This window comes from Crocodylus porosus, unplaced genomic scaffold (assembly GCF_001723895.1).
Source record: "Crocodylus porosus isolate Cpor-Errol unplaced genomic scaffold, CroPor_comp1, whole genome shotgun sequence".
Lineage (NCBI taxonomy): Eukaryota > Metazoa > Chordata > Crocodylia > Crocodylidae > Crocodylus > Crocodylus porosus.
In genome coordinates, this window is record NW_017728886.1 from 10,049,569 (window position 1) to 10,072,011 (window position 22,443).

Consider the following 22,443-nt stretch of genomic DNA (forward strand, 5'->3'; position numbering starts at 1 on the left):
CAATCATTTGCCTCATCATTTATTTTTCATTTGGGTTTACCCAATAAATGCAAAATAAATACCTAAGCTATGCTGTAGAAGCAGCACTACATCTAAAAATGAAAACCAAGGCCTCTGGCAGTCATTAAAATGATGGTAAGATGGGATCTGATCTCCAGTCCCCAAAATCGTAGGTCCTATTGTGCCACGTGTGTGTGGCAGGATGAGTGATTGTTGGAATCGGGGACTGATCCCAATTGCACCATTATTTTAACAGGAACCTTGCAAACCAATTGGGGTTAGTAAGGTTCTTGCCCATAAGAGCGCAGGGCCTCCCCTTGCTGGGCAGTTTAACCCTCCCCCATACCCATCAGCCCAGCCAGGCACAGACAAGCCTGACTGCTTGACTGTCTGTCATGGGAGCCACATGGCAAGGCAAACACTGTGTGAAGTTATGATGACCCTACATGGGCTCCTAGGTCAGCATCTAAAGCTGTGAGGTGCAACCCATAGCATGGCTGTCAATCAAGCTCCACCATGCAGGCTACCCTGCCACACATTCAATTTAAGGCATGATGGGAAACAGCCACAAAAATGTTCCACATATTTTGTGGGCCATTTTTGTGCCTGGTTGTTTCCTTTTTTTATGCCATGAATTCCTTGAACATGTGGTTGGCTTGCTATTTATGGTGCGATTAATAGGGGAATTGCTTCGTAAATGTAACCTCTGTCAGAGCCCTAAAAGAACAGTCATTGTAAATAGCCAATCACAAGAACAGGTGAAGCCTTTCATTGCCAAAAAAAAACGCCTCTTTTAGAAATGGGCAAAATGTAGTTTTGGCTTTGAAAGAGTTTCCTAATTCTGCGTTTTCTTCAATGTACCAAAATAAACTGCCACTATAAATGGGTCAGATCATTTTACTGTGCTCTTTTTTTTTCCCCATGCAGAACGACATAAATAATAATGAAGTGAATTTTATATTATTGGCTTGTCAAAAAAATGGACACTAATATGATAGAAAACAACTCATATTTTCCATAATCGGATTTAGAACTGAATAAAATTTCATTTTTGTGGATCAATATCACTTTGTCTCATTTTCAGAAATGTAAGCAGAAAAGGGGAATGGCTTTGTGTCTGCAAAGCAGATTCTAATCTTGAAAGTATGAACAAACAAGGAGAGAAATTCCTGTTAACAGTTGGAATCTGTATAAAGGCTGTCAGGTCCTTTATATGGTTTCTGGAAAGTAGTAGCAACAGCCACAGCAGCTGTGGACATGTAAAAAGTGTACAAGCCATTAATATAGCAAGAAGAACATTACATTTTGTGGCAGGGTTTTGCTTTTATTTCTTTTTGGAAAATGTCTTTAATGGTATGCTTTGCATGCATCAAAGGCCTTCCTATTTTGTATAGTGGTGTAGAACGTTGAATAGCATGTCTATTGCTCGGTTGTCATATCAGTGTTATACCTTGATGTGCATGTTGATATTACTGAAAATGTGAGTTTGAGGTCCATATTGTGCATATTGTACATTCCCTTTGCATTGCTTGAGAACCATATTGCAAACGTTGACATTTGTTCCTATGCCAATACCGCCATGAGTATTATCTATAAGTATTTTAAATAACCAATTCCTTTCCTATGCCATGTTCTAATGCATGATTTTATACAAGTTTGCTCATCAGTCCTACCTGGAACCAATGGAAATCTTCAACAAATAAAAAGATGCAGAACTGGGTGCAGTTTATAGTGGGAGGGAAAAAGCTAGTTACATGTTAAATCTATGTTTGTTTGGGTTGTGGTATTATTTCTAGATAACATGCAGACAGGAATATTATTTTCAAGTGAAACAGCTTTGGATCAATTCTTACTTAGTTAATCAAAATGCTTCATAAAACTCCAGAAACTTCATAGAAGACCTGAGTTCAGAAGGAGATTTAAATGCTCTACTGCTTAGAAGAAAGCTTCTCTCCTTTCTTCCTGATCCATTAAACACATTGAGAATACTTGCTATAACTCAGTGATTTTTGATTACCACCTAAATGCACTAGTAAGCAGGGGTGAGTTGATTAAGATACATTATCCAGTATGAAGTTGGAGGTGTCATAGTAACAGTCTATAATGGTCAGGGGTAGATTTGTTCCCTGGACTTAAGAGATCCCACCTGGCAAATCCTCTTTGCATGAGTGAAATGCTGATAGATGGTTCCTTAAAGCTACAATGGAAAAGAAGTTTAATATGTGTTACTAAATCTTTCAAAGCAGCAAAACAGATCCTCAGATCATGTTAATCTAGTTTTTGCCAGTTGAGATCTTGGCCCCATTACTTCAGTGTCCAAAACAACTCTTCAGGGATGAGTTCATGTGAGTGCCCACACTAATTGTATGTTTTTCTTTCATTTCACTTCTTTAAGGTGGTTGTGAATGCCCTGGTGGGTGCCATCCCTTCCATCATGAATGTGCTGCTCGTCTGCCTTATATTTTGGCTCATTTTTAGCATCATGGGAGTGAACCTATTTGCAGGGAAGTTTGGAAAATGCATTAACAAGACTGCGGGGGATATGCCGTTAGATTACAGAATTATTAACAACATGACCGACTGCGCAGAGTCTAATACGACTGGCACTTACTTTTGGACAAAAGTTAAAGTCAACTTTGACAATGTTGGTGCTGGTTACCTGGCTCTTCTACAGGTGGTAAGTTCTAGTTCTACGTACAACATTTTTTCTTGCTAGGTAGAAGTCCAGCAGTCAAAACCTTAATGGTATGGCCAACTCCCATTGAAATCAGCATACTGCAGGATTAAATACCAAGTTAACAGCTATGCTTTCCTTTATCTTGGCAGCAAAGCATACATTTTAGCTGATGTCAGTTATTTATATTTGAGCTGATGAAACTATCATATAGGTATTCAGAGTAGCTTTTGGTTTTATGCTGAGATCAGGAGTTTCCCAAGACAAATTTTATGCACCGCTAAAATATTGTCTCCTAGGAGGCACTCAAAACCCTAGGAAACAGGATTGCAGGGGGCTTCCAAGCTCACCAGGATCCTCTATTTGAAGTCACCTTTGTTGTTGGTTTTTGTGCTTGTAACTCAATGCAAAATTGAATCAGAGATTCCAAAAGAGAAAGTAGCTCTTTAAGAAGGAATTTGTGTCAAGATATGGTGTCTGGACTGTACCAAACCCATTTTAACTCACCAGTACTCCAGTTAGGTCCGATATGGAATATGAAAATATGACTCTCCTTTCTTTCATACCAGTGTCATCCTGGCTCCTTCTACTCCCCACTTCCAGCTGCTGAATTTCATTAATAGGCAGCATCACGGCCTCTGGGTCCAGATTCTCACCCACTGTCAATCTATGTTGCTTCACTGAAATAGAGAGCTTTGGCAATTTGTAGAAACTGAGGATGGCACCCTTTATGTCCTCTGCAAAATGCTTTATCGGTTTACTTGATGTAATTGTATGATAACAAATGGGATGGAAAGCAATCCATACGATGCAGGAGATGAAGGTGTAATTAGACGACCTCTCTATTAAAGGATGGTGCACAGTGGTGTATCTACACATGCTATTAGTGCAATGAAATAAACTTCTGCACAGTTTGCACTGGAGTCAGCTGCTCCCGGGTGCAACGTTACCTGTGCACCCAGGCCCACAGCACTCTGAGCCAGGGCAGAGCAGCCCTGTGCTGGCAGGGGGCCTGAGGGGTCAGCCCCGGGTGGCAGTGGGGCTGGCTGGGCCCCCTGCACTTTAGGACCCTCGTGCTCCAGCCAGTCCTATCATCGTCTACAGGTGTGTTTTAGCAGAGTAAATTACTCCGGCACAGGATAGTACTGTTCCTGACTATCCTATGGCAGAGTTAATTAATGTATTATGCCCTAATACTAGTGCACATGTAGAATGCAACGCTTTACTGCAGAGCTAATTAGTCAACTCCACAGTAAAGCGCATGTGTAAATGCCCCCAGTGTGAAGAAGCTTGACATCCCCTTAATGTCCTAACAATCCAATATATTCTGGAGTGATCATGTACAAGTTTTGCCTACAAAGCTGACAGTTTCTTGCGTGATAAATTCAATGAGTAATGTCCCAATAATTGCAGAGGCTACTGTACATTAACTGGTAGAGACCTCTGGTAGTTATTAGTAAAACAGCTATTCAGACATGAAAGCCCACACATTTTCTATTCATAATAGATTTATCTCTCTTCAAAATGAGTTAATCTAAATGAAATGTAGAGAACATATTCTGTACCGTGTTAACGCTGGCATGAGGATTGATTTTGAAAAATGAAACACTTTGGGTCTCTGATTAAGGTCTGTTTTAAGGCTCTGACAATCAATGCATATTCTACGTTCAGTCTAAAATTAGTTAAAATGACACATACATTTGGAAAATTCGACCAGAAGCAAAGGGAGACATCCATTTTTCTCTATCAGACAATCAGTCATATTCACCTTTATGCTTAAGCCCCATTCATGGTGCAGCCATGGCCAGCTTACCCATAAAGGTGAAGTGTGGCAGTGTTCATGCCCTGTTATTATTCTTGTCTGGGTAGATAGGAAAAAGACTTGTTAGAGAAGCTTCTGTAAGGTTAAAACATGCCTTGTCTCCCCTTTCTATCAGTGCTGACAATACTCCTCACCTTCTTAGGCTGGTAACCTGAGCCTCATCCCTCTCAACACACTGCACATCCAGACTAAGTGTAGCTTCTTCTCAGGTAGAAGATGGCTCTAAAATAGGGAGTATCATTTACAAGGCTTCCTCCGCCTTTTTTTTTTTTTTACTGTTGATAAGTGACTGAGCCCACTAGGTTGCTTCTAGCACTTTCTATCATTTGAATTTCTTATTTTTTTGAAGACTGTGCATTTTGTACCCCAGCTGACTGAAGGTTTAGTTCTCTCCATGACGCTGGCTCACCTTTCTTCTTCGAGTGCTTGTCCACATGTCCTCTGCTTCTGGGATGCCAGCAGTGTCTATTGGAGCCACACCTGTACAACAAGTTCCCTCCACCCCGTTACTAGACAGTACATCGTGCCCATATGAGCAAGGCCACCTGAGCCCCAGTTCCTTCTTACTGCCTGTTGCTTCAAGACAGAACGGCAAGCAGCATCCCCACCTCTTGCCCATTTAAGACTATAAAAATGATATTTTTATGCAAAGTGATATAGCATAGATCAGTAGTTAAGGAGCTTAAGATGGACTACCTAACTAGTATGGGCACCTTGCTGGGGTCACCTGACCCCAGTTCTCTTTCCTGCTTGGTGCAGGGGGCTGGACCCAATGATCTTCCAAGGTCCCTTCCAACGTCACAATCTATTAATCTATTTCTGATCCAGAAAGCTGTGGTTACAAATAGGGGATACTCTTATCTTGGCTCTTGCACTGACCAGTAGGAAAGAACTGGTGGAAAATGTGAAAAGGATGGGACACCTGGGAGAAAGTGATCGCAATGTGATCGAATTTATGAACCTGTTAGATAGAAGCAGCATAGGTGGCATCAGCTTTTCTCTCACAAAGGGCTCACAAGCCCTGAATTGGGTCTTTCTGGGAACAAAAATCATGCTAATCAGCACAGCGGTGTACATTAAATTAGTATTAGCTATAGAATAAAATGGATTGGAGACAAGCAGTAGTGAAACTGGAAGATAACAGAGTTAACACAGAAGAGGAAGAAACTCGTTGCTGCTTGTGGATGATATCTTGCCTTTGTTCCTTAAGTCTTGTGGTGCACAGTTTTATTTTAGTTTTAAAACGCTTCTCTAAGGAGGCGTTCCAGTCAAAGTATTTTTGAAGATACAAAAATGAATCATTTCTGCCTTTAAAAAGCAGCCACTGAAAATTAATTGTGATATTCATATTGTGATGTCTATATTCTCATTTGAAAAGAAAACCTCAGAATGTAAAAATGAAATGTTTGTTTTATTTCAAGGTGCCTTTTGGTCATGCAAAGGTGAGGGGCAGTTTGCCATGGTCCACCTATCCACACCTGCCCTAATTTACCCACAGTCAAATCATGAAATACAATCGTGCTCCAAAATGTGTTTATCAGCAGATAATCTCATCGTGTGACAATTTCTGCTGAATATGGTGTTCCTCTGGATAGCTTCCAGGAAGGATAATATCACAAACACCCCCATGAAGATTTTGTCACTTCTAGATCCAGGGTATAAGTGGCTACTAATTCCAGATACATCATGTCTTGTCCCAGTGTTATGTTTCTCTCATTCCTGATATCTGCTCCTCTCTGCGGAAGTGTCTAGGGAAGCCTTCCAGAAGCCAGATGGGATTTTTAATGCTCTTATTTCTGGACATCTTGGGGAAAATACAAAATCAAAGCTCTGCATTCCTGTGATATTTTTCTCAGAACAGTTCACCAATCACTGTCACCAAGTACTGCCCTGTATTTTGCTAAATGCCTTTTTATGACATGCGCTGGAATATCCAGAGATATAATGTCTAGTGAAAAGACTTCTCTTAAAAAAGGAGGAAAGTACAAGTTGGGAGCATATCAATTTCTGCTGGCACAGATGATGCAACCTCTTATTTCCTCCATCCAGCCTTTCTAAACAGAAGACTGAACTGTAAGCGTCTATAATAAAATGGGAGAGCCTTTTACAGGATTAGAAATAAAGCAGCAAAAAGGAAACTATCAGAGTAGCTGAGAGGGTTCAGCATGGCAGGGTTGAGAGAGATCAGCATGGCAGGGTTAAATATTCATTTGTTTCAATAAAATGTCACCTGACCTCTAAACTCTTTTCTGACACTCTGAACAGTCATGTATGGATAGATTTTTTTTCCCCAAGTACTGATTTTCAGGGACTGCCTATTTTAGCCTGTAGTGGAAACGTGTATGGCATTTTGAATAGTTTTATGTGAATTCATGAAAAATAAATAGGGCTGACCTCTTGGATAAAATTTGTATTGGTTAAGTAGTATTTAAAAGAGAGAATAGACTGCAAGCACTACCCAAAGGACTTAATTGAATAGCAGAGGGTATATAATGGAACTTTTCACAAAGTATTTTAGGCAAAGCTAGCTACACACAAAGGGCTGAATTCCCTCTGGGAGTCACGCACAAAATTCCAGTTAGCATTATCTGGAATTAGGTGCAATGAAAACTCAACCCCAAGTGTCAGCAGGAGTATTGGACATGATTCTGCCTCCTAGCATACTAGTATAAATCAGGGTAGCTCAGTGAAAGAAAACGTAGCTGATTCTTTTCTCATAACAATTATAAAATCAAAATACAGCCATTGATTTACTCCTTATTTGTATCCTTGCAACTTGAATGAGAATCTGATAAAGTGAGGGTGATTTAGAGCAGAGGCAGGTTTAAGGCTGTGTAATTTATTATCAGTCTTGGAACTGTGGAAAGCATATATTGGAAACAGAGGGCAATATTCTTGATGCAGAATACTAAAAACCACTTCTTAGCATCTTAGTAGTTGATGCTGCCACCCTTTCACACCTGAGAAATCTTTAAAAATAAAAGACTTGAACCCTGATAGAGTCTTTGGTTTAAACAGAAATGTCTTTCATATTTAAGAAACTTGGTAAGGAGCAGCAGAGGTGTCATGAAGCCCCCTTTTCCTTTTCCTTCCTCCAAGTCCTGCACCAAACTTAGCACAGAGAGATGCAGACAGTTGGGCACATTGGTATTTCTTGTGCACTTGAATTGTATGTGTGCAGAAAGGAAGAATTTCAAATTCTGGAGACTGAATTGATTTCACAGACATTAGGGCTTGAAGGAACCTCGGGAGATCATCGAGTCCAGCCCCCCGCCCCAGGCGCAGGAAGTCAGCTGGGGTCATAGGATCCCAGCAAGATAAGCATCCAAATGCTTCTTAAAAGTGTCCAGAGTAGGAGCTTGCACCACCTCTTGGGGCAGTCTTTTCCAGGCCTTGGAGGCTCAGACAGTAAAGATGTTTTTCTTTCCAGCCTAAAACGGTCCTGCAGGAGTTTGTGTCCATTGGACCTTGTCATCCCTTGGGGTGCTCTGGTGAGCAGGTGTTCCCCCAGATCCTGATGCACACCCCTTATGCACTCATAGGCTGCCACCAAGTCACCCCTGAGCCTGCGCTTCTCCAGGCTGAAGAGTCCCCTGGCTCGCAGCCTCTCTTGATAAGGCCTGTTCTCCTGCCCTCTGATCATGAGTGTGGTTCTCCAATGCACTCTTTCAAGCTTGTCCACATTCTTCCTGAATTGTGGAGCCCAGAATTGGATGCAGTACTCCAGCTGCATCCTCACCAAGGCTGAGTACACCAGGAGGATGACATCCTGGGTCTTGCTTGAGATGCATCAGTAAATGCAAGCCAGAGTTTTGTTCACTTTGCCAGCGGCAGTATCGCATTGATGGCTCATGTTCATGTTGTAGTCAGTCATAACCCCCAAGTCTCTTTCGGTCACGGTGCTAGCGAGTGTATCATTGCCGAGCCTATAAGTGTGATGCGGGGTTTTTTTCCCTGAGGTGGAGCACCTTGCATTTCTCTGTATTGAATGCCATCAGCTTTTCATCTGCCCACCTTGTAAGCCTATTGAGGTCAGGCTGGGTCACCAGCCTATCCTCAAGTGTGGACACTCTTCCCCAAAGTTTGGTGTTCTCAGCGAACTTAGCCAGTCTGCTTCTGACACCAGTCTCCAGATCGTTTATGAGGACATTAAAGAGTACAGGTCCAGGAACAAAGTCTTGGGGGGTACCACTAGTCACCAAGTGCCACATTGATTCAGTTCTGTCAACTACCACCCTCTGGGTCCTGCCGCAGAGCCAGTTCCCCAGCCATTGGACTATGGAGTAGTCAAGGCCGCAGTTGCCCAATTTTTCCATGAGGACATCATGGAATACCAGGTAAAAGGCTTTTTTAAAGTCCAAATATATGATATCAACTTCTTCCCTTTTGTCCAGATGATATGCCACCTGGTCATAGAAGGAAATGAGATTGGTCAGGCAAGATCTACCCACAAATTTAGGCATGAATAGCTAAAGCACATTAATGCATGTGTAGATGTGTTAAGATGCATTAATGCTGCATATGGATGGACTTGGAACTAACTTTAGTCCCATGTCGGCCCGTGCACTCAGCATTAATGTGCTTTATTGCATGCATGTGTAGATGAGAGCCTAAATCGCCTTAATGAGCATTAAGTTAGTGTACATTAAATTTAGGCATGCCTAAATGCACATGTAGACACACCTGATGTGAACAAATACCCGTGCATACCTATGGTTTGAAAGGAAAAAGCAATTTATTAACAGTGAAGAGCCTACTTTGCATAATATTTTTCAGAAGGACACTAGAAAGTGATGATGTAACCAATTGAAATGTGCTTATATTTTTCAGAATGATGTATTTTGGGTTTTTTTTCTTTCTCAGGCAACATTTAAAGGTTGGATGGAAATTATGTATGCAGCAGTCGATTCACGAGGGGTAAGTTAATGAAACTAAATGCTTTCCTTTTGCTTCCTCCTTTCCTGTCTTAGTTGAGTTTTGCTCCAGTCAGGATGATTAGCAGCCCAAAATATTGCCACCCCCTTATTTCTTCTCTCCTCACAATGTTCCTTAACTACTCTTGCTTCTGATATAGCTTACAGGCTTTGATTTCCAGTGCTTGGTAACTTGGAGTCATCTGTGTCACCAGTCAGTCATTAGAATGAAAGACCATAATGGTGGCCCTAGTTGTGCCTGTGCAACTTGTCTTCCTTGGCAATGCACTAGGTCTAACGTAAAGAATTTTGTCCCCGTGTGTTAGTGAATGTTATCACTCAATAGAATAGTGATTCTCAACCAGGGTGGTGCAGCACCTTGGGGTGCCATGAGATCCTTCCAGGGGGGCTGCAGCCCCCAGCCCCTGTGCCAGGAGATAAGTAATTGATCCTCTTCCCACTGGGTGCCCCAGCATCCTGCAGACAAGTGGCACCCATGAGAGCAGTTGAGTGAATGTGGGGCCACAAAGCTGCACTTTTCAGCCCAGCTCATCCTTCCCACTCCTCCCATGCTCCTGGGGCAGGTAGGACAGGATGTGGGAGCATGTGTCGCTGGTCACTACTGTGAGGGTCGCTGGAAGTCAGCTATGGCAGTGGGACCCTTCAGGCCCAGAGCAGAGGCAGGGAGGGGGCAGATGGTGAAAAAGCAGGACATGGTAGGGTGACATCCTACCCCCACTACCCTGACCTGGCACTAACTAGATTCTAGTTCAGTGGCTGTCAACTGGAGTGTCTCTAAAGTCCAAAAAGCTATGGTGGTTTCCTTGAGGGTAAAAACAGTCAGAACCACTGCAATAGAAGTTCAGCACTAAATGTAGTCAGTGGTAGACAAGTGAATAAGATATACAGCACCTCATCATATATCCATTGATAACTATGGTAGTTTTGCCATTGTTCTGAATAGATGTAGGTGCTGGCATATCATTTGTGTAGTGGGGGTCATACTGTTTTCAAAGTTACCTTGGAAATGTAACTAAAAGGGTATAATCATATTAAAGTATTGAAACATGGGATCGACACCCTCATCTGAAGGTGCAACACACTCGCACTGATGCCTGTCACACAAACAGGAGAGTAGGATTTGAAAGGCCAGATGCAGACCTGGTATAAATAGGCTGAATGGAGCTACAGCACTTTACATTACATGTTAAAATAACTTTTGGAAATACCACATTGGATTCTGTTCCCCACAGTGCCTGAGCCAGACAGAAAACTTAAAACCCTGGAACTGCTGGCATCAAACTTGAGACTGACTAGATCTTTCGATTTTCCATTTTTTTTTTCATTACAGGATATCAAAAGGCAGTTGCAATTAGTTCTGAGTGGTCACCATTAAGAAATTAACATTTGCCAATAGACTTCAAACAGGGATCACATTAGTTCATATTCTTAATGTAAGAAAGAAAACTTATAATTAACAATCGGTGGTTTCTAACTATCATATAGCTTTTAATACAGTGACATCTATTAGCATATAATTACACTGTGGCTCTGCCATTGATATCCAAGAGTACTTCTAGTTCGTGTAAGAAGGCGGCTAATCAGGACTTTAATTTGCTACCCTTTTGGGCTCCTACTTAATACAGTACAGTGGATGCATTCAAAAGGTGTACGTTTTGATAAGCTGCCATTAGTGTGTAATGATGGTGTTATCATAGTGACAGCACTGTAAAATGTAACAGAAATCATTGTGGCATTTTGGACACCAGAAGTGAACCTTTAATGGGGACCTAACTTTTCTATTATTTGCAACTGAATGACAGATTATTTTAACAGCAAAAATATTTTGATACATGTGATGATGGCACAATTTTTCTCCCTCTTCTTTTTATGTTTGCCTTTTGTCTGTGCAGAGTGAGGAGCAGCCCGAATGGGAAAGTAGTTTATACATGTACCTCTACTTTGTGATTTTCATCATCTTTGGGTCTTTCTTCACACTGAACCTCTTCATAGGTGTCATTATTGACAATTTCAACCAACAAAAGAAAAAGATAAGTACTATATATGCTGCACAGCCCCTTGTGATTGCTACGTCGAGTGGCACTAGGGATGGACTTATCAGCAATGGCGTAACCACTCTAGCATCTTGATTAACAGCATATCCTTAGAAACCATCTTGTATTACTTCTACAAAAACACAATTGCAGCTGCCCCTTATCTCTTCAGGATGAGAGCTCTGCAGACATGGACAAAAAGATTGTGCTCACATAAAGGAGGACTCATGTGACACAATAGTGTAACCGAGGGGGCTACCTTTGGGGGGAGGCGTGCAAAAATAGGTGCCATCACAGCCATGGGTTGATCTAGGATTTTGAAATGGTGGGGTGCTGAAGATGTAGCACATCATTATTTATAGCACAACACACATTTTTTTTCCAGTTAAAGAGAAACTAGAATCTTTACCAATGTGCTAGGGAACTCGCACTACATTTTTTAGCTTAAGATCAAAGCAAAAACAAATACAGCAACTGGACTGTGCACTAATTTGCTAAATAACATATTAAGTTTTAAAAAGCAGAACAAACTAAGCCAAAAATAGTCGAGATAATCAAAAGATATTTTGTCATTAGTTCTACAGCCATTATAGTTAAATGTGCATCTCTTATTCAGATTCATAAAACAAAATCGAGTTTTCTTAATTGTCATGACAGTGCCTCCAGTACATCACTTTGGTAATTTTTACATCTGAGTTAATGTTACCACACCAGAGTTAAGGTATTTAGCTACATCTGAAAATGGTTTGCAGGTCTATCATTACAAGGAATGGCTAACAGCCAGTAAATTTGCAGAAAAAAGATTAATTTGAATAGTGGAACATCAAGCCAGTTAAAGAAGATAGAGAGCCATTAACACCTGTGGGGTAGAAAGGAATTAGCAGATTTGGGGGAGATGATGTTAAACTATTAAAATCAGTTGACTCCCTCAGCACTGCCTGACTAAAAATGGTGCTGCCCCATCCAGGCAGCTGGTTTTAAAGTTTTGGTGGAGCAGGAATCGAAAGTGCATCCCCCTGCATCCGCCCCGGTCACAGCTGTCCTGCTACACCTCTGGTGTGAAGCAACACCTGGCCAGTAGAGCCTCAGGGAGGAATTGTGCCATAGACACATCCCTTCCTCCAGTCCTTGGTGTGCAAACGTCACCATTTTTTAGAATGACACCACCTCTTTGTCCCAACACAGCCTCCCACTCCCATTTAAATGCGCTCATGAACTCCAGGAGGGAACAGTCATTGCACTCTGCTGAGAACTGTGCTTCTGAGTAGCCTGCACGTGTAAAGCACAGGAGTGAAGTTTCCAGTAGTCTCCCTCACCCTGTTCATTCATATTGAGTCCTGTCATAAGTTGGCACTGACACAAGATGTTTACTGTGTACTAGACTAATTAGCTGTGCAGTAAACGTGTCTACACATGCACCCCTATAATGTTGGAGTAAACTAACTTACTCTGCAGCAGCACACACGTATATGTTGCCCCGGCTGGCTGGGGCATGAGGGTGCAGGGAAGCCTTCCAGCTCATCCCTTGCTAAAGCACCCACGTGCCCCAGCCAGCCCCTTCACAGCACATTGAGCTGGGGGAGCAGCCCCAGGCTGACAGGCTGACCTCCTGAGCTCCCTGCCAGCCAGGGCTGCTCTGCCCTGGATCACAGTGCTGTGGTCCTGGATCCACATAAAAATGTGTGCCTGGGAGCAATAAACAAAGCAATAAACTCCAAAGTTTATTCAAGCACATTAATAAGCACATGTAGACATGCCCACTCATTACTCCCCACTAGCTCCCACCTTCTTCCAGATAGCTGCCTACCATACCACTCTTGTTTAGGTCCTTATTAGGCATCTGGATAAAAGCTACCAAAAAGACAGAAAAAATAAGAAATAAGGGAAGGATGAAGATTCCCAAAACTTTAGACTTGTTTCATTTTGCTGTATTTTTTTGATCAAAAAATAATAGCAATACTATCTTCCTGTACTTAGGTGGGCAAGACATCTTTATGACAGAAGAACAGAAAAAGTATTACAATGCAATGAAAAAATTGGGGTCCAAAAAACCACAAAAACCCATCCCCAGGCCAGTGGTAAGACTATCTAAGGGTTTCCCTTTGAAACATATTGTCAGCGAATATTTTTTCATCACAGAATTCAATAGCCTGTCCCCACTCCCCACTTTTGTAATTATACATTGGATTTAGCCAGTGTTTCAACCAGTAAATTGTGTGTCTTGTAACTGTCACTGCATTACAGTGATGATTTGCAGCTAACATTTTTTTTGGAGTTGCCTATTGTGGCCACTATTAAATGAATTTAAGACCTCAAATCCCAATCCATAATACACAATTCTTCATAATGTGTAGACTGTCTCTATGATTGTTACCTTTCTTGTTAGACCAAAAAAAGCTTTAGCATTACATGAAAATTTAGCCAGTCTGACACCTCCTTTGCATTGATGTGAGTCTATATAAACACATTATCCTCTAGAGTCCTTTTGTGAGAGGAGGGGAATTAATTGTCATTAAGTGTTGAGTGCAATAATAATGATCTTTTACTTTATTTCAGAACAAATACCAAGGTTTTATTTTTGACATAGTCACAAAGCAAGCCTTTGATGTCACCATCATGATTCTCATCTGCCTTAACATGATCACCATGATGGTAGAAACAGATGACCAAAGTCATGAAAAAGTCCACATCCTTCATATAATCAACATGCTCTTTGTTGCTATCTTCACTGGAGAGTGCATAATTAAAATGGTGGCTTTAAGACACTATTACTTCACCAACGGCTGGAATATCTTTGACTTTGTTGTTGTGATTCTATCCATTGTGGGTAGGTAAATCTGAAAAGCAGAAAATTTGGACCAAAACCAAACAAATAAAAGGGAGGAAGTAGAGAATTGTTTGGCCAGAAGAAAATTCTTCATATGACGTAGTGTGGAGGACTTCCCGTTAAGTGATGGTCATCCTCAGCTCCATAGTGGGAAACCAAATTGTAGGGTTGGGTCTTAAATAGTGACATATACATCATATAAATCATCATAACTTAGATCAGGCTGGGGGTTTTGACTTGGATGGGCCAATGCTCCTGCTGGAACCAAAGCCAGGTTCCTGACAGGAGGGTCTTGCCCCTCCACTCGAGGGCAGACTGATTGCTGTATTTGGGGGTCAGGAAGGAATTTTACCCCATGCTTAAATTAGTACCAACTCTGGGGGGGTTTTGCCTTCCTCTAGTGGGGGCCATGGCCCTCTTCTCAGGCTGTCCTGAGTGTATCTTGACAGTATTTTATGGAAGCAGGACATGAGCTGCCATGGCCTGTTTAACCTGTGACAGGTGTTAGGATGTTATATCTGTCTTGTGTCAGGGTTGATGGTAGTCTTACACAGAGTTCAGATTATGGATTGGATAGGGATGATCCAAAGGTAGGGGGGTTGGACTAGATGACCTGTGGCGGTCCCTTCCAGCCCTACTTCTCCATGATGCTCTGTGATTCTATATAGAAGTATCATTGCATAACATGAAAATAGTACGAATATCTGTGTACCTTTAGCAGCTCAGGGGAACCCATAGAGTACAGTGGAGAAGTGGCAGTTTGTCATTTGCATTAATTAATCCCAGTTCCAAACTCATAATAGCCAGCTTCCTCTTTTCCAACAAAATGTCAGTGGACATTTTATAGAACCTTTTTATAGATTCAGCGAAGAGCCTGAGAATTGAATGGGCATGTCTATCCAACCAAGCCATCACCCCTGTAGACTGTTCCCCGCAGACGGCAGCCGAGATAGCTGTTAGGAGAACAGTGTGGAGGAGCTTCTCCTGTTCTTCTTGATAATTTAAGATGATCACTTTAAGATACACCTGGAATCATGGCTTGGGTATTAATTGTTTTTTTTTTCTTTCTTTTCTTAAAGGCACTGTCCTTTCTGACATCATTCAAAAATATTTTTTCTCTCCTACACTCTTCAGAGTCATTCGCTTGGCTCGGATTGGCCGAGTCCTAAGACTTATACGGGGAGCCAAAGGAATTAGAACTCTCCTTTTTGCCTTAATGATGTCACTTCCTGCTCTATTCAACATTGGTCTCCTGCTTTTTCTAGTCATGTTTATTTATGCCATTTTTGGCATGGCTAACTTTGCCTACGTTAAGATGGAGCATGGGATTGATGACATGTTCAACTTCCAAACCTTTGGTAACAGCATGCTCTGTCTCTTCCAAATCACAACGTCAGCTGGCTGGGATGGGCTTCTCAATCCTATTTTAAACACTGGACCACCATATTGTGATCCAAACATCTTAAATGCAAATGGTTCAAAAGGAGATTGTGGAACCCCTGCTATAGGGATTTTATTCTTTGTTACGTATATCATTATATCATTTCTCATTGTTGTAAACATGTATATAGCCATTATTTTAGAGAACTTCAGTGTGGCCACTGAGGAAAGCACAGAGCCTCTAAGCGAGGATGACTTTGATATGTTTTATGAAATCTGGGAGAAGTTTGATCCTGAAGCAACTCAGTTTATTGAGTATTCTGCACTTTCAGACTTTGCAGATGCACTGTCAGAACCTTTACGCATACCAAAACCAAACAAAATTAAGCTCATAGCAATGGACCTTCCCATGGTCAGTGGAGACAGGATCCACTGCTTGGATATTTTGTTTGCTTTTACCAAAAAGGTGCTAGGAGAATCTGGAGAGATGGATGCCCTTAAAATACAGATGGAGGAAAAGTTTATGGCTGCCAACCCTTCTAAGATTTCCTATGAACCAATCACAACCACGCTTAGGCGGAAACAAGAGGAGGTTTCTGCCATTGTGATCCAGCGGGCATATCGAAGGCATTTGTTTCTACGTTCTCTGAAACAGGCTTCATACTTATACCGTCACAGAACTTGTGATGGCAACATCATTGAAGAAGGTGCCCCCGAGAAGGAAGGTCTTATTGCCTTTATGATGAATGAAAATTATGGTAGGCCCATAGACAAATCAAACTCTGTTTCCTCAACATCTTTCCCTCCATCCTATGACAGTGTCACAAGAGCCACCAGTGACAACCTCCAGCTAAAAATGACAGACTCTAGCAAGAGTGAGGAAGCTATAGATTGTCTGTTATCTCCGGACAGAGATAAAGAATCCATTGTTTAAATATTTGTTTAGACCGCTTTAAAATACCGTTTACAGAATGTAACGCTGTAACTACACAACAATGGAAGCAGCCTTCTTATTAAACATTAGTTGCAAAAGAAACAATAGAGTTTTTACCCTTAACGATGGGAGTCAGTACATTATATAACCATTGGCCCTGCTCTTTTCAACTTTGCTCAATGTTTATATATGCACAGGAAGAGTCTGTGCAGGGTCACAGCTGTTATATCAGTGGTGTGATCATGAACATGCTAGACTGTAAAACAGTAAACACTGTGTATATCTATCCACAGATAAAGCCTGGCTGTATACATTCATTTAAGGTCTTACTTATATTAGTGTGTTTACTTATGCCAATGTATGACCTTGCATTCTAAAAAGATATATGTATATCTAAAAAGATATATATCTAAAAAGATATATCACAGCTGCTGTAGCAAACTGTAACACTTATTGTATATGTTGTGAATGGTCTTTCATAAATTTATTATATTTGATATTTTTTTACTTAAATCAAATAATCGTCTCTTTTTCCATGGAGATAGATCATCCTTACATTCTACATCATAAACTCAGAATCAAGGTAACAGGAATTGGTGAGACTCCCATCAGACATTGAGGAAAGTTGTTGCAAAGTAAAATATTGAATCAACAACATTTCAAGTGTTTATTAAAATATCACCTCCCATTTGGGACATGTAACTGCTGGTCAGCAGTAATTAAAACACTGGAGGAAGAAAGTAATGTTAAATAAAAAAAAAAAAAGAAATGGCTTGTTCTATCTTACAGGAAATTAGACAGTAATGGATTCTGCTTGTCAAATTATTAATAAAAGCACTAATTTTTTAGTACGTTTCAAGAATTTGCTTTGCACACTGCAATCAAAGTCTCATAGTAATGGTGTATCATGTGGTAATTGGGTGGACAGGGTGCCAAAGCCCCGTCTATGCAGATAGAGTTTTGTTGAGCGAGTGGGAGGGACATTTTCCTCAGTGACACTGAGCCAAGCATGCTTGCTTGCAAGCCGTATGCATCAATATTACTCCAAAATGCTTTGACGCGGGTTGTTCAATGCAGAAAGCTTCTTGCCATGCTATCGGTGCGGTGGGAGGGGAATTGCCTAAGGGTCTGCACAAATGTTCTGAGATTTAGAATTCTTTCTATTGCTTTCTATCCTTCATTGTATTAGAGAGTGCGCTTAGATTACTGGAGGAGGGCTAACAGTATAAAAATTAGCAATAGAAATCTCATGGATCAAGAAAGCAAGAAGATCTTTGCCGGGGAAGACAAGCAAAGAAATATTTGTAGCTGACATGTCAGTTGGCTCCAGGTCAAAGAAGGAACAGCACCAGGGTCCCATTATAAGTGCTTCAGGACATTTTTAATGGTTTGTGCTCTAAAAAAAATGATCAACCTTTCAGTCTTCGTAGAATATGTGGAAGTGTCTGTGGAATATAAAGAGACAAGTTCGTGGTTACGGGCTTGTCCTCTATTTGAGATCTTTAAGTTCATGGTACTGGGGTTTGGTTGGCCTTTATGGAAAATCTTGGCTGAAGAGTCAGTAATAAGTCATTGCACTAAAAGGGAGAGCAGCCATGTTTTTCACCTTGGAGAAACAAATTATGAAGAATGTATTTAATGTATACCAGAGCTAACATTTAGTTACTTCCCAGCTTACAAAGGAGTCAAAATGCACATGGAGTTGTACACAAGAATTCAAGAGATCCAAAAACAAGACAATGTTGCAATGAAATGTTCTTGTCACCATATGATCTATTGACAAAGTGAATCAGAATATGTTAAAAAAAATTCTGTGTATGTGTGTGAGTGTGTGTGTGTGTATATATGTATATATATACACATAGATATAATATAAAATAATATATAAGTCCATTATCTTCATCCAGTGAGAGGAGCATTCAATTGTGAGACTAGTCTATCGGTTAGTCCAGGTGACTTGCTGTCAGGATTCCTGGAGTCTATTCGTGGTTCTTGCTATGTGAGTTTTAGGCAAATAATTTAACCTCTCTGTGCCTCAGTTTACCCATCTATGAAATGGGGATAATAATACTTACCTACCTCACAAAGGTGTTGTAAGACTGAATGATTACAAAGTGCTATGAGGGCATGGAAGGCACTCTAATAAGTATTATTATAAATATCCTCTCTTGTCCTCTTAACCTGGTATTTACTGCATATTCCATAGGGCTTTTCCTTTGAGGATTTTGTTGCCTTTGAATTTTGTATGTAATCAGATTCTAAGTTAAGGGAACTACTCCAGATGTGTTTTTTGGAGTGAAAATGTTCTTTTTCTCCTATCCCTTACTAAATTTTGCTCAAGCCATCTCAAATTAGAGGAGCAGAGTCTATGTGTATTTATGTTGTAATTTTATTCTGATTGTACATAACGCCCATAAAGAGTATGCAAGTTTTATATTTATATGTATGTATCATATGAATTTTTTAAGAGTGGCTGGCACTCAAATGACATGATTTACTGGTAAAGATGTTTTCTTCTCTGAGAGAAATTTGGTCATTAGAAATGAGCTGCTGCCTCTAACTGCAGAAAGTTTAATCGGAAACTAGTACATGCTGAACAAAGCAACACTTACTGGCTGACAACTAGTAGGAGGATTATTTGCTTTTCAAGGTTTCAGAATAAAATGAAGAAGGAAAAATGCTAAGTGAATGGGTATTTCTCATCTTATTTTTCCATACACCAAAACCGTATCATGGAACAAAAAAATTGCTAGCTTACATGTTGCTGTGATAAGTTGATCACATTCTTTTACTGCTACTTTAATTATTTGTTACTTTACTTAGCAGATAGTATATTAAATTGTAACTTCCTAATATAATAAAAAATCACTGAAACCAAATAACGAGAGGGATGTAATAGGAAAATTAGCTGGCCATTGATAACATTACTAGTGGAGAGCTCTTCCACCAGACATATCATCCCCGAGCTAAATATCTATTTTCATTGTTGTGAGACCCTATAGTATCAATGTAATTACAAACTCTACTGTGTCCTACCCCAAAGCTGTAAAGTGAATCTGAAAGAGGGTCTTAACTGTAGCTGTTTACAGAACAACTTTCTAAAAAATAAATTGTAAATTAGTTTCCAAAGCTTTGTAAATGGAATGTTGGTTTTTCTATTGGATTTTCTATTGTTTTCTGGAACATTTCTTTAGCACTGAAGCATAATTGCTATATTTGTATTATATGCAGATCTCCCTTCAAAACTTCAGGTAACCTTATCGGCAAGTCTTTGCTAACAGAGATATCGATTGCAATATAGCAATGGTACAACCTCCCAATGTAGTGATATTGTTTAAAGCTATTGACTGGATAGATGGCGCGTACTGACTATAAGCATGATGGGCGCTGTCATTTTCTGTTGATCTGTTCAATAAAGAGTACAGCATGAATCATTCAAACTATAAAAAGAGCAAGGGAAAGATAGCCAATATCACAGGACATATGAAGCTCTTTGTACCTGGAAAAAGTCAAGTTTATTATGTTTCTTTATTAAATAAATAAGGATAACAAATATTTTCTGTGGCACATTATCTTTTTTGTTCCTGTACCAACATTGATGTGACTCCTCCAGCTCTTGTACAGCAGGCAAATTAGGCTTTGGAAGTAGAGGGCATCTAACTTCACATATATTAGGAGGTGAAGAATCAATGAAATCCACTCAAGTGGTTCTTTTATTGTAAGGCTAACTGCTACAGATTAAAGCCTTGATCCAAAGCTGGTTGTGATCAATTGAATTAACTTAAGGAGGATTTGGATCAGACCTAAAAGCTTCTCTCTGAAATGAGTAATGTACAGGACCAATTTGGCATGACTAGTTCTGCCTTTCCCTCCCAGTAGACTTGCGGGGGAATGGGAGCTGCTGTTAACCAGGCATCAAGCCTAAGTGATCAAAAATATTTTTTCCAAGCAAGAGATAATAAGACCTCACTAATACTAATGCAGGTTTCTTTCCTATTTCATCAGATTGCTAAGTCATGTTGGTGTTGTTATTCAGTCATATATTAAAATTGGTGCAAAAAGAAAGCAAGACATTTCGCACTGAGCATGGTGCTGGAGATCCTGCCCAAGGGATAAGCTCCACTTCAACAGTCCAGAGCACTGTAAAGAGTCCCACTGGCCTCAGTAAGGCTCTGCATGGACTCGGGGTCTGCATACATAGAGTTAAGTCCAGGATCAGGGCCTTAGCTTCTATCTGGTTTGTCTGAATCAATTCTTATCTATCAATAGATTTTCACCAGTTTATTTAAACTAATGCAATCCCTGTCTGGGATGCTTATTTCTACATAAGATTATCTTGCTTCTAAGCAACTTCAAGTAGATAAAAATAAGGTTGGTTTAAAGGGTACAGGCAGTATTTTGTGTTAAAGAACATTGGTTTAACTTCCCCCTTTACCTTAAACTGGTGCAGTTTGACATGTAAACAGGGCCTATTTCACCTTTAATGAGAAGTTTACCTACACATAACCAGTTACTCTAAAAAGTACCATCTTGCCTTGCCTTCTGTAAGATCCTAACTTACCCTAGTTCAGATGACTAAAATAGGTAACATCCAAGCAGCCAGGTTTAGAGAGGAGAGTGAGTGGAGTGTTTTTTTGACAGACTGTTTTTCATTATACCAATACCCATTCATTGAAACGGAAACACTTGGGGAAACACTATCAATTCCAGGGAAAACGTCTTAGTTCCAGGAAGGAACAGCCAGGACCAAGCTCCTTCACTGGTGAGCAACCCATGCATGCCGTCTTCCTTGCAGGGCTCAGAGCATGGGCTCCGGCCTGGGTCTTCCCTGTCCCATTCACCTGACTAAATGCTGCGGTATTGACTATTGAGTGTGAGTCTCTTGGTGGAAATGTTGAAAAGCTCTCATTTTTGTTCTGGTGCTGAATGAACATTTTGAAACAACTTCTTTGCCTCCATTTTCTTGAGCAGGGACCAAATCAGGCCCCCCACCAAACCCCCTCAGGCCCCAGGGGAGGCGCACCTAGGCCAAGGGTCAGGGAGGATCTAGTCAGGGAACTTCTGGAGGGACTGGACGTACTTAAATCAGCGGGTCCGGACAATCTCCACCCCTGAGTGCTGTGGGAATTAGCTGTGGTCATTGCGGGCCCCCTGGCATGGCTGTACGAGCACTCGTGGTGCTCTGGTGTGGTGCCAGAGGACTGGAAGAGGGCCAACATGGTTCCCATCTTCAAAAAAGGGAGGAAGGAGGACCTGGGAAACTATAGGCCAGTTAGTCTTACCTTGATCCTGGGCAAGCTTTTTGAGAGAATTATCCTGGCACATGTCCACGAGGGGCCAGCGGGGGAGATCATGCTTAGAGGCAACCAACACGGGTTCATTAGGGGCAGGTCCTGTCAGACCAACCTGGTGGCCTCTGCGACCAGGTCACCAAATCCTTAGATGCAGGGGTAGCAGTGGACGTAGTCTTTCTGGACTGTTGGAAGGCCTTCGACACTGCCTCTCACCCCGTTCTCATTAAGAAACTGGGGGGCTGTGGTGTCGACACCCACACAGTCAATTGGATCACCAACTGGCTGGAGGGCCGCACCCAGAGAGCGGTGGTGGAAGGGTCATTTTCACCCTGGAGGGACGTGGGCAGTGGGGTCCCCCAGGGCTCGGTCCTCAGGCCTGCACTGTTCAACATCTTCATCAGTGACTTCGACAAGGGGGTAAATAGCACCCTGTTCAAATTTGCTGATGACACTAAAGTGTGGGAGGACGTGGGCACACTAGAAGGAGGAATAGGCTGCAATCAGACCTAAACAGGTTACGGGGGGACAGATGAGAATAGGATGGG

General features: G+C 41.1%; 1 protein-coding gene across 1 annotated transcript in view; it reads left to right on the forward strand.

The window, feature by feature from the left end:
- The window catches only part of LOC109306674 (sodium channel protein type 5 subunit alpha-like), a 310,690-nt gene extending 293,238 nt beyond the window's left edge, over window positions 1–17,452 (forward strand). Inside the window, exons 23-28 of the mRNA XM_019530203.1 lie at window positions 2,396–2,677; window positions 9,360–9,413; window positions 11,323–11,464; window positions 13,441–13,541; window positions 14,020–14,290; window positions 15,370–17,452. Of these exons, the coding sequence (XP_019385748.1) occupies window positions 2,396–2,677; window positions 9,360–9,413; window positions 11,323–11,464; window positions 13,441–13,541; window positions 14,020–14,290; window positions 15,370–16,604 (2,085 nt within the window). The 3' untranslated portion in view covers window positions 16,605–17,452. The remainder of the gene's footprint in view (window positions 1–2,395; window positions 2,678–9,359; window positions 9,414–11,322; window positions 11,465–13,440; window positions 13,542–14,019; window positions 14,291–15,369) is intronic.
- Window positions 17,453–22,443: the final 4,991 nt, after the last annotated feature.